The 13,247-nt window shown below is 42.1% G+C and overlaps 1 protein-coding gene across 5 annotated transcripts in view; it reads right to left on the reverse strand.

Annotated features, from left to right (window-relative positions):
* Window positions 1-11,237: 11,237 nt before the first annotated feature.
* The window catches only part of LOC111974289 (vinexin-like), a 44,322-nt gene continuing 42,312 nt past the window's right edge, over window positions 11,238-13,247 (reverse strand). For 4 of the 5 annotated variants that reach the window (XM_024001974.2, XM_024001975.2, XM_024001970.2 and 1 more), the window contains one exon: window positions 11,238-13,112. In XM_024001974.2, coding sequence (XP_023857742.1) covers window positions 13,051-13,112 — 62 coding nt within the window. In that variant the 3' untranslated portion in view covers window positions 11,238-13,050. The remainder of the gene's footprint in view (window positions 13,113-13,247) is intronic. The other variant, XM_024001971.2, reaches the window with a different exon arrangement.

Raw genomic sequence — 13,247 nt, forward strand, 5'->3', positions numbered from 1 at the left:
CCCGCTCTGAGGAATGAGCTCACAGTGACACGTGCTGTTATCAAAATAATGGCATGGGCGTGTCGGGATACAGGGAGGGTGGGCGATAATTGAGATATTACAGAATGGCAGTAGGGCCTTGCAAGTGTGTCTTAGTGCGCCATCTGCAGACAAAAAATTGCATTAGAAAATGTAACTGATCAATGATAGGGACCACAACTACAGACAATGGGCCTACATGCCTACAGGATGGGCTGGTGTAATTGTCAGAGGTTTATGATTACATTCGAAGCCTGATTAAACAATGAAGGATTGTTGTAGGCTAGTACATGGGTGAGGCCTGGGTGAGGATGGTAAAGCAGGTATCTAGCTCTGTGAATAGATGGGAAGCAGCAGGCTTTGTGTCAAAGGGTACTGTGTCTCAGTACCAAGGGAGGTCATAAGAAGGCCAAGTCACAGGAGGCTAGATGATTTGCAATTGGTGTGGGATTTATTGAATAGCCTAAAGGTGCAGAGAGTAATCACAACTGCATTCATGTCATCAAGATCCAAGAAAAAAATAAGAAAATACACTTTGGCTTAGTGTCATTTCACACTTAAGCCGATTTATTTAGCTACTATTTAAGTCAGCCCAAACTTGACATGACGTGTCTGACTCCAATGMCTGAAACCAACTTGTTGAAAATTTGGTTTAATTATACTTTCCTGTGTATATATTGTCTCAAATCCATAACCACAAAAAGACCAACCACGCAGCCAACCGGTAGAGTAAGTTCAAATGTACAGTACCAGTCAAAWGTTTGGACACATCTACTCATTCTACATTGTAGAATAATAGTGAAGACATCAAAACTATGAAATAGCACTTATGGAATCATATAGTAAACAAAATGTGTTAAACAAATCAAAATATATTTTATATTTCAATTCTTCAAAGTAGCCACCCTTTGCCTTGATGACAGCTTTGCACACTCTTGGCATTCTCTCAACCACCTTCATGAGGTAGTCACCTGGAATGCATTTCAATTAACATGTGTGCCTTGTTGAAAGTTAATTTGTGAAATGTCTTTCCTTCTTAATGGATTTGAGCCAATCAGTTGTGTTGTGACAAGGTAGGGGTGTTAAACAGATGATAGCCCTATTTGGTAAAAGACCAAGTCCATATTATGGCAAGAACAGCAAAGAGAAACGACAGTCCATCGTTACTTTAAGACATGAAAGTTCCAGGCAACTACACCGCTCCAGGCACCCACACTGCTCACGCAAGCCAACGAGCATCTGCGTTACCAAGGGCTAAAATAGAATCACGCTGCAAGTCCTGCCTCTCCCATCTCCTCATTGGTTTATAGAAGCAGGAACCCATGTGCCATCTCCTCATTGGTTATACCCACGTGGGTGACTGAAAGGCGAAATAGGTCGGTGGCGGTAATGCACCTAATTTACAAAAGTTGCCGATCCAATATAAAGTCAAGAGAAGAAAAAGCCTGGAAGAAGGAGAGATGACTAGAAACGATTCGGTTGACCATTTTATGTGTGGATTAATTGGTGGGGTAGAGGAGATGGCATTACAGGTAAAATAACAACTCAATGTTTATATCCCAGGACAAATTATCTAGCAACAGCAAGCTAGCTACATATGACAAATTAGCTAGCAAGTGCAAGCTAGCTAGCTAAATTGCCATAAATATGCAATAATAATGCTTTTCGACCTGTCCCCAAATTAATATAATTGGTTCAGAGTTTGTTTTGATATTTTAACCTGCGTGATCGCGTTTGGTGTGGGGGGACAAAATACATTTATGCATGGTGGCGCAAGCGCGCACAGCCGGTTTGGGTTCTGTGTCAGTCAATCCCGAACATTTTTTTAAAATCCATCAAGCGCTATGATGTAACTGGCTCTCATGAGGACCGCCACAGGAAAGGAAGACCCAGAGTTACTTCTGCTGCAGAGGATAAGTTCATTAGAGTTACCAGCCTCAGAAATTGCAGCCCAAATAAATGCTTCACTGAGTTCTAGTAACAGATACATCTCAACATCAACTGTTCAGAAGAGACTGCGTGAATCAGACCTTCATGGTCAAATTGCTGCAAAGAAACCATTACTAAAGAACACCAAAAAGAGGAGACTTACTTGGCCCAAGAAACACGAGCAACGGACATTAGATCGGTGGAGATCTGTCCTTTGGTCTGATGAGTCCCATTGTTAGAATTTTGGTTCCAACAGCCGTATCTTTGAGAGACGCAGAGTAGGTGAACGGATGATATCTGCATGTGCATGGAGGAGCAGGTGTGGGTGTGCTTTGTCAGTGATTTATTTATAGTTCAAGGCACACTTAACCTGCATGGCTACCACAGCATTCATCTGGTTTGCGCTTAGTGGGACTATAATTTGTTTTTCAACAGAACAATGACCCAACACACCTCCAGGCTGTGTAATGGCTATTTGACCAAGAAGGAGAGTGATGGAGTGCTGCATCAGATGAGCAGGGGTCTCATTTATAAAACTGTGCGGAGGATTCACGTCAAAAGGTGGCGTACGGACAAAACACATAAAGTGCTTATGCACAAAAATATTCTGATTTATAACACAGTGCGCACGCACGTCCCACGCAGGTTTCCCTTTATAAATCACAATCAACATGAAATGTGGCGCACGTGAGCGAGCGTCTTGTCCCACCCTTTTAACGCCCATAGTTGCCTATAAAGTGAAAAAAGTGAAACGCCCATAAAAGTGAAACGCCCATAATTAATATTCATCCATACTGACTGCACGAAGACAGTGACAGCAAATCCCGACAGAAAGGCTAAAAAAAAGAAATTTCACCCAGTGTGAAATGGAAGTTCTTGTAGGGGAGGTTGAAGCAASACATTTSTTGGGGGGGGGGGGGGGGGGTGGACACAGTGTGGGCATTACAAATGCCAAAAAGGCATTAGTGGCAGCATGTGGCGGAAGCTGTGAATGCTGCTGGCTCAGAAGGTCGGACCCTCTCAGAAAAAAAAGAAGACGTGGTCCGACATAAAAGTGGAGGCCAAAAGGCACATAGCCTTACACAGACAAAGTGTTTGTGCCACGGGCGGGGGAAAGGGGATACCGGAGCTTGCCAGTGTTATAGGGGAATCCCTCCTGAGTGGAGTAGTGATGGAGTTGGAGGGGGACACGGACATGCAAGACACACGGGATGATCCAAGTATGTAATTAGTATTCCCTCGTCAGAAAAGAGTAAACCAAATGCATTCAAGTTGTTTAAACATGTACAAACAATTGACATTTTCTATTGTTTTTAGTCACTGCGTGTTCCAGCGGGGTCGGTGGTGCTGCAGCTGAGCAGGAGCTGAGTGTTCCACCCGGGCGGTGGTGCTGCAGCTGAGCAGGAGCTGAGTGCGCCCAGCCCCGGTGTCTCCACTGCACCTTGTGCGTCACAACCCTCCAGCGGCCGTGTCCTCARAGATGCAGTCCTGCAAARGCATTGACGCTATTAACGAGGTTGCCAAGGAGTTGAAGTGGGACAAGCACTGCTTGGTTTCTGCGGGTGCTTCTCGGTAAAGCTGGGCTCACTACAGCACAGAGATCCAAAAGAACAGCTCTTGGTAATTGGAACTAGCTCATAAGTCACTCCTCATCATTGGCCAGTAAATCTTGCTGGTCTCTGAAAATTCGCTCTCTCCGAATTCTTCCATTCAAATATTCCAACAGTGCCAAAGCAACCATTGTGCGTCATTACTCATTGTAATTGCATGCCTTTTTATACCCATCCATTTGATTGTCAAAGCTACCCAATTGCGTACACCTTCAAGTGTGGTAATTACCCGGGCCATTATCACATTGACAGTTRTGCGCAACGAACATGTGATAACAATATATGAAACTGTGCACTCGTATCTGCCCAACTGAGGCATCGAAAATGGCATCAGTTTAAACGTAATTTGTCTTACTGTTCACATTATTTATGAGAATAAATGTCATAACATGCAAGTGTCACGTTTCTGACCTTATTTCCTTTATTTTCCTTTGTTTTGTCTTTAGTTAGTATGGTCAGGGCGTGAGTTGGGGTGGGCAGTCTATGTTCTGTGTTTCTATGTTTAGGTTTGTCATTTGGCCTGATATGGTTCTCAATCAGAGGCAGGTGTTTTTCATTGTCTCTGATTGGGAARCATATTTAGGTAGCCTGTTTTCACTGTTGGTTTGTGGGTGTTTGTTTCCTGTGTAGTGTTTGTGCCACACGGGACTGTTTTCGGTTAGATTCTCTTTGTTATTTTGTATTGTGTCATGTTCAGTTGTTTCTATTAAAACATGGACACTTACCACGCTGCGTTTTGGTCCGATCCCTGCTACACCTCCTCTTCAGACGAAGAGGAGGAAATCTGCCGTTACAGCAAGTATTGTTTAATAATTACAGATCCATTTACATATGATTCCTGATTAAACTGTACAACATATTTGATACCATACACAATGGTATCAATTTCAAAGCGTTTCTCGAGTTTCATCTTCTGCCATCAGAGTCGCAGTTTCTCATTTCCCCAGGTTATGTGCATACATATGGGTCAACGTGTCCATGGAGGACCGCACATTCTCCCGTCAAGTTTGTATTTTATAAATCCCGAAGTTTGCTTAGAAAGTGGCATACGCCTTTTGTGCCTACACAACGTTTATAAATTACTCCACAATCACCCAACCTCAACCCAATTGAGATGGTTTGGGATGAGTTGGACTGCAGAGTAAAGGAAAAGCAGCCAACAAGTGCTCAGCATATGTGAGTACTCCTTCAAGACTGTTGGAAAAGCATTCCAGGTGAAGCTGGTTGAGAGAATACCAAGAGTGTGCAAAGCTGTCATCAAGGCAAAGGGTGGCTACTTTGAAGGATCTCAAATATAAAATATATTTTGATTAGTTTAACACTTTTATTAGTTACTACATGATTCCATATGTGTTATTTCATAGTGTTGATGTCTTCACTATTATTCTACATTGTAGAAAATAGTAAAAAATAAAGAAAGACCCTTGAATGAGTAGGTGTGTCCAAACTTTTGACTGGTACTGTATATATAATATATAATACAATATTTTAAATTCCATCAGTCTTTAAAATGACATTCAGCAGCAAAAGATGTTCAATAGATATTTTTTATTCATCAAAAAAAATATTCATTGGAATATAATATTGAAATGGAATTGAACTAATAACATTAACATTATAATATAACATTTAATAACAATAACTTAACTAATTAATTCAGTGCAACATTGATGTGGCAACTCTCTTATGCTCTGCTATTGCACAATTCTAATTTGTACATTAGGTCACAAATAAAGTTGTCCCCAGTAAAATTGGAGCACAACTCATGAGCCCACCTCCTGCACTGCTCACACCTAATCCAGTCCCCACCTGTGACTGAAAACGGGGAGAGATGCCAATTGAAAAGCTCTCTCTTCAAAACGTATCGAGATATCTAGCTATATGACATAAAATGCTGCGTAAAACAGCTAAAAGGCTATGAAGTCACATTAACTCTAAAGCTGTCAGTCACATTTACAACTGCAATTAAGTTACATTATCTTTTTAATGTATTTTACATCAGACGATCTGGTAGTTAAGGTTGCTAGCTAGCACTCCTAGCAACTTATGCTAGCATTTACTGCTAGTGAATTTGCTAGCTAGCAAGTTAGCATAAACTAGCGCTAACTGGGCTAGTCATTGTCTAAATGACAGGTAGAAACACATTCACAACCATAAAGAGGCAACTAGCCCCCAGCAGGCAGTAAGTGGGGGTGAGTTGCCCCCATTACACTCATCCAAAATATTACTATTTTACAAGTGGATTATTTATCTTAAAGCTTGCCTACTTGTATATAAAAAAAAATATTATAGATCTAATTTCACTGGAATGTATTTTCAAAATTTCAAAAAATTTGATCAATTAACCACATAATCGTTGTTGAAATATTTCCAAAAGTTGTGATGACACATAGGACATTTTTTGTTGAGCAAGAGCAGTGGCAGCCAGGGAAAGTGTTGGGGAAATAATTTGGTGACATCTTGTGGTCTTAATATGAATTACAGAGGGGGGGAGGCAGTTACCCCATGGTGCTAGTTACCCCCTAGTACACTAAACATTACACAATAAATTCATCAATGAGAGGTTTGGAAGGAATCAGTGACTAACTGCAAGAGTTGTATTGGTCACATACACATGTTTAGCAGATGTTATTGCGGGTGTAGCGAAATGCTTGTGTTTCTAGCTCCAACAGTGCAATAATATCTAACAATTCCACAACAATACACACAATACTCCAGAGTGGCGCAGCTGTCTAAGGCACTGCATCTCAGTGCAGGAGGCGTCACTACAGTCCCTGGTTCGGCTGTATCACATCTGGCTGTGATTTCCCACAGGGCGGCGCACAATTGGCCCAGTGTCGTCCAGGTTTGGCCGGGGTAGGCCGTCATTGTAAATAAGAATTTGTTCTTTTAACTGACTTGCCAAGTTAAATAAAGGTTAAAAAAGATATACATGTATATATATTTAAAAAATGAGACTTTTAAAAAATGCACACAATACACGCACATCTAAAGTATAGGAATGGAATTAAGAATGTATAAATATTTGGACGAGCAATGTCGGTGCGGCTTAGACTAAAATACAGTAGAATAGAAAACAGTATATACATATGAGATGAGTAATGCAATATATGTAAAAAATAATAATAATTAAAGTGTCTAGTGTTCCATTATTAAAGTGGCAGGTGATTTCAAGTCTATGTATATAGGCAGCAGCCTCTATTGTGCTAGTGATGGCTATTTAACAGTCTGATGGCCTTGAGATAAAAGCTGTTTTTCAGTCTCTCGGTCCCAGCTTTGATGCACCTGTACTGACCTCGCCTTCTGGATGATAGCGGGGTGAACAGGCAGTGGCTCGGGTGGTTGTTGTCCTGGAAGGAAGGTAGTTTGCACCTACAGTGATCCTTTGGGCAGACTGCACCACCCTCTGGAGAGCCCTGCGGTTGCGGGCAGTGCAGATGCCGTACCAGGCGGTGATACAGCCTGACAGGATGCTCTCAATTGTGCATCTGTAAAAGTTTGTGAGGGTTTTAGGTGCCAAGCCAAATTTCTTCAGCCTCCTGAGGTTGAAGATGCACTGTTGCGCCTTCTTCACCACACTGTCTGTGTGGGTGGACCATTTCAGTTTGTCAGTGATTTATACGCAGAGGCTCATGCCTGCTCAAGCTTTCCCCCTTCTCCACTGCAGTCCCGTTGATGTGGATAGGGTGGTCCTCCCTCTACTGTTTCCTGAAGTCCACGATCAGCCCCTTTGTTTTGTTGACGTTGAGTGAGAGGTTATTTTCCTGGCACCACACTCCCAGGGCCCTCACCTCCTCCCTGTAGGCTGTCTCGTCATTGTTGGTAATCAGGCCTACTACTGTTGTGTCGTCTGCAAACTTGATGATTGAGTTGGAGGTGTGCTTGGCCACGCCGTCATGAGCGAACAGGGAGTACAGGAGGGGGCTGAGCGCGTACCCTTGTAGAGCCCCAGTGTTGAGGATCAGCGAAGTGGAGGTGTTGTTTCCTACCTTTACCACCTAGGAGATGGCCCATCAGGAAGTCAGACCCAGGGTCTCAAGATTAATGATGAGTTTGTAGGGTACTATGGTGTTGAATGCTGAGCTATAGTCAATGAACAGCATTCTTACATAGGCATTCCTCTTGTCCAGATCGGATAGGGCAGTGTGCAGTGCGATGGTGATTGCATTGTCTGTGAATATATTGGGGCGGTAAGCAAATTGAGTGGGTCTAGGGGTGGTAAGGTAGAGGTAAGGTAGAGGTGATATGATCCTTAACTAGTCTCTCAAAGCACTTCATGATGACAGAGGTGAGTGCTACGGGGCAATAGTAATTTAGTTCAGTTACCTTTACTTTCTTGGGTACAGGAACAGTGGTTGTCCCCACTTGAAGCATGTGGGGACAACAGACTGGGATAGGGAGAGATTGAATATGACTGTAAACACTCCAGCCAGCTGGTCTGCGCATCCTCTGAAGGGCTAGGGATGCCCTCTGGGCCGGCAGCCTTGTAAGTGTTAACACGCTTAAATGTCTTACTCAGGTCGGCCACGGAGAAGGAGAGGCCACAGTCCTTAGTAGCTGGCCGCGTTGGTGGCACTGTGTTATCCTCAAAGCAGGCGAATTAAAGGTGTTTAGCTTGTCCGGAAGCAAGACATCAGTGTCTTGTCTGTAGACCCTGCCACATACGTCTCGTGTCTGAGCCGTTGAAATGCAAATCCACTTTGTCTCTCTACTGACGTTTTGACTGTTTGATTGCCTTACGGAGGGAATAACTACACTGTTTGTATTCAGCCATATTCCCAGTCACCTTACCATGGTTAAATGCAGTGGTTTGCGCTTTCAGTTTGCGCGAATGCTGCCATCTATCCAAGGTTTCTTGTTTGGCCTCTTATATAGCCTCGCTACTGTTTTTTACTGTTGTTTTTATTTCTTTACTTGCCTATTGTTCACCTAATACCTTTTTTGCACTATTGGTTAGAGCCTGTAAGTAAGCATTTCACTGTAAGGTCTACACCTGTCGTATTCGGCGCAAGTGACAAATAAACTTTGATTTGATTTGAAAATGGAGTCGTGATCAGATTTGCCGAAGGGATGGTGGGGGAGGGCCTTGTAGGCATTTCGAAAAGTTGAGTGGCAGTGGTCCAATGTTTTCTCTGAGCGAATGCTACGTGTGCTAATGCTAATGCTATGTGTTGGTAGAACTTTGGTAGCGTTTTCCTCAGATTAGCTTGGTTAAAATCCCTGGCTACAATAAATGCGGCTTCAGGATATGTGGTTTCCAGTTTGTAGTTCTTTGAGGGCCGCCGTGGTATCAGTTTGAGGGGGAATATACACGGCTGTGACTATAACAGAAGAGAATTCTCTTGGGAGGTAATACGGTCGGCATTTGATTATGAGGTATTCTAGGTCAGGTGAACCAAAGCACTTGAGTTTCTGTATGTTATCACAATCACACCATGAGTAGTTAATCATGAAACAAACACCCCCGCCCTTCTTCCCGGAGGGATCTTTATTCCTGTCTGCGCAATGAACTGGAACCCAACTGGCTGTGCGCGGCTCCTGAGTCGGACTAGAAGTCTACTCCGAATACCTCTTCTCTGCCGGCGGTGTTTTGGTGGTGCACATGTCGCCTTTAAAGAAATGTAATCATTGAATATTGTAAGAGCTTTTGTTGTCTGCTTATATGCCCTCTTTATTTATCCTACGGTTCTGACTTGGTATATAGGGAGAACACTGTAAGAACGGCCAATGTTCTGAATTCTGTCGCTGTACGTTTCAAAGTGCTGAGCGAATAGTTATATTGACTACGTCCATCGTAGCTCGCTCATTTCTGTCGAAATTACGGATGGCCTCTTATTCGATTGTTGTTCCCTTATGCCATAGTTTGTACATCTCAATTGTCAGCAGAAACAACATTTGTTTGAGCAAGTCAGCCATATCAGCTATGTTTTTTAAAAGGCAGTAAATGAGGCTGAATGAACTGTTTCGCTGCCACACAAGGCTCTGATGATAGCCAGGTGTGGCAGTGTTACTGTAAGGATTCACTCCATGGTGCTGAAAAGAAAGCTCTGCTTTTGGGACAGCTTTATGTAGGCCCTGTGGGCACCGTTTGTCACCGTTATAGTGCAATTAATGTATTGTTTAGTGTTGTGTAGTGGCTTTGCTGGCATGCGTCTAAAAACATTTTTTGTGGTTTGCCCCAACAAGATTTACATGCAAAATCACCACTGCAAACAGCATTTGCAATTAATGCATGTAGGCTTAATCAACTAATGGACATTAATGGCAACAAAGGCTGCAAACCCCGTGTGGCTCAGCTGGTAGCACATGGCACTTGCAACGGCAGGGTTGTGGGTGTGTTTCCCACCACTGAGCAGTATGAACAAATATGAAAATGTTTGCACTTACTACTTACTGTAAGTCGCTCTAGATAAGAGTGTCTGCAAAATAACTCAAATGTAAAACACTCAACATGTTTTCAGTGTAGGGCATAAAGTATTCTACACATTTTATCAGAGAATGTCCAACTGTCTTTCACAACGCGAGAAGAGGAAATGGTGCCATAGTCAAGTGCGCCTCTGGGCTCATCATCACACCAGAGATACTGGATATAATGGCGAGATGCTTATGTCTCCATCCTAACAATGGGATTCGTTGTCCACAGAGTGAAACGGTGGGCTGTCAAAGTCCTGCCTGTTCCTTTGTTTGGATTGATGGGTACATCTCGTTGATTGAATACATTTTTCAATATTCTATTAGGGGTGTTAATGTCAACCACATGTATTCAATGGAGAGTGAGATGTTATGCTAGCCTAATGAATATGGATAGCCGTCTCGAATTTCAACAGAGACAACTCCGATATAAAGTATTTTTTCTCAACGTTGCCAGGATGTAATGTGCATCACACACATCAATACACCCCTAGCAACCTAACCATTTCAAAACGTACACTATATCAAATAAGTCTCACGTATCAAAATAGCAATTCATTTTATCTTGACTAGATTTGACACTCTCTCATTGCCCCCCATACAAAAACGCCTCTCTTGATTAATAATGAATGATCTGCTTAATGTGGACATATCTTGGGCAGAGTAAACCCTCTCACCTCTTCCTCTCTGGACACACTTTGCAATAAAATAGAAAGTCCTCATAGAGATAGATAGAGGACTCATCTTTGTATCTGTGCCTTTATGGCGTCTGACAGGAAGGGCATCTCCATTTCAAAGTAGTAAATGTTCTTCTTTTGTTTGAAAAAAGCATAAAGCTAATATTGGTGATTTACCACCACCTGCAGTGCGGGAGTCCTGATTCAAAACTTGTGTGTCATTCATGTATTGTAACCACTAGACGGTGATATAGCTTAAAGCCATTGACAAACCATAGGCTACACAATTTGAAGAACACAATGCTCTGATCACTGGCTGATTGTTCCCAGCCCATAGGAATCCCCACCTAGTTGACTACTTTAAAATGGTGGAAGCCCTCAATGGCAATGTCCATGCTAAAACGGGTTATATCCAGCTAGGGTCCTCTAGCTGTCTATCTATCTCTATGATAGTCCACCAGTTATGAGCTTCCACGCCATCCTGGGTTTGAACTGTGAACTCATGTTTATGAACTAAATAGAGGTAGGCCTAGGTTACGCTACTTCACTAATGTCGAACATCTTGGGAATCAATTTGAGTTACACATCAAAACAGTTTTATCATCATTCTGTATGGTTTATTTGAACTACATAGTGTGTATCATAGATAATGAAAATTGCTTGGTATTAAAGGAAATATATTATATTTATCTGATACATAGTTAAAACCCTGTACATTTTGTTGCTAGAAAAGGTATGTTGCAGTTTTACAATGGTAAGAATGAACAAAGTAGAGCAATATTGCAGTTGGCAACATCATAATAGGGGTTTGTAAAAGTTCATAAATGAAAGGACTGCTTAATTGCTTACCATATTATATTTTCCATTGGTTACACTTGTACTGTATGCACACCTCAGATTAGCTCTTTTAATTTATATGTAAAAGCAAGTTTGTTAATTTGCAAAGTGGCAGATTATAGAAACAGTTTTCAGTGGAAATGAACTACCAAATCAAATGTACAGTAGCCCTAGGAATCAATCTACGGGTCCATTTTACTGTTGTCCTTCAGAAATGTTTGAACACCATTGTGGGTTTGATATTGTAGGATTCTTGTTTTAGAAAAGATCTGTGCTCCAAAGTGAAGCAAATTGAGGCATCTCTTTTTGTTATCCCATGGGTCATGGCCTAGAAATGGCAGAAGTTCCACTGAATTGATACAATTGATGTAGCTCCACTTCTGTTTTGTCAAGACTTTCCATGTAGCTCCACTTCTGTTTTGGCAAGACTTTCCATGTAGCTCCACTTCTGTTGTGGGCGAGACTTTCCATGTAGCTCCACTTCTGTTTTGTCGAGACTTTCCATGTAGCTCCACTTCTGTTTTGTCAAGACTTTCCATGTAGCTCCACTTCTGTTTTGTCAAGACTTTCCATGTAGCTCCACTTCTGTTTTGTCAAGACTTTCCATGTTGCATTCATTTGGGGGTTATGTCAACAGATTTTATAAAGATACCTCCTCTTCTCTTCCATTTTATTCAACTTCCACTTTGACACTCAACACTTCCTGTTCTCAACAGAAATACAAACTGCACAAATGGCTGAATCATTTAAGTAGCTAACAATAACACACTGAAGGACATGAATACATTGTTTGCTCTGCTGCATACAGTACTTATACAGGCTTTAACAATTGTTTTTAACAGAACTAAGTAACAAATATTTTATGGCATTGTTCAAAACAATAGAGTAAGTGATCCCTTCATGAATATTGGACGGTCATATCAGGGTTGTGGTGGAGCCTTGGACACACACAGGACGTTTTTATAGATCTGAAATCAAAGTGGAGGAAGACATTTCAAAGGCAACATTCATGCTGTCATTACGTTATAGAGAACATCAGACTAATGATATTCTCTGGCATTTGCGTCTGTGATGGCACTTGGGTGACAGAAAGAGGAGCAGGTGCGTGCTAAGGAGAACACTCCGTAAGAGGATAGCAGGAGGTCCATTGCTGTATAAAAGCAGTAGCTTAAATGTACTGAAGGAATGTCATTTGAGTTGTCGCCATAATAAATGATTGTAGTCAATGAGGACAAAGTTATTTCTTTACACCTGGAACAGTATCATCATCAGCATTCATTCTATCCGAAGTCTATTCAGTGATGAAACACACATGCTGGGGGTGAGGTGTCAAAACAACACGGTCTTCCTGCCTCCATCGCCACACTGGCCAACAGCTGTGGTCACTGGCTGACGTGAACATGCAGACCTGACTTAACCAGGTTGGTGAAAGGGGGAGGACAGGGAGTGTTGGGGTCAGGGGTTGATCATATGGCTGCTGGAGTGATTTGATGTGCTGGTTAAAGCAAGCTGGTCTAAATATGTCCAGCACCCAAGTGGTTGTGAAGTGGACAGGCAGAGTGAAGCAGTTACGCTGGTGTCACATAGTTCCCTGGGAAAGTCCCAAAGGCATGTGTCCTTTTTGACATACCTAAGGAAAGAGCAGAGCACATAATAAACCAAAAAGTTGTTCTCTCATACTGTACACTTTACAAATACTGTATGAAAATTAAACCCAGTCATCTGAAGTCATACTTGTAATGTAATGTGATGCCCAATAGAGGGC

The sequence above is a fragment of the Salvelinus sp. IW2-2015 genome, linkage group LG15 (genome assembly GCF_002910315.2).
Source record: "Salvelinus sp. IW2-2015 linkage group LG15, ASM291031v2, whole genome shotgun sequence".
Lineage (NCBI taxonomy): Eukaryota > Metazoa > Chordata > Actinopteri > Salmoniformes > Salmonidae > Salvelinus > Salvelinus sp. IW2-2015.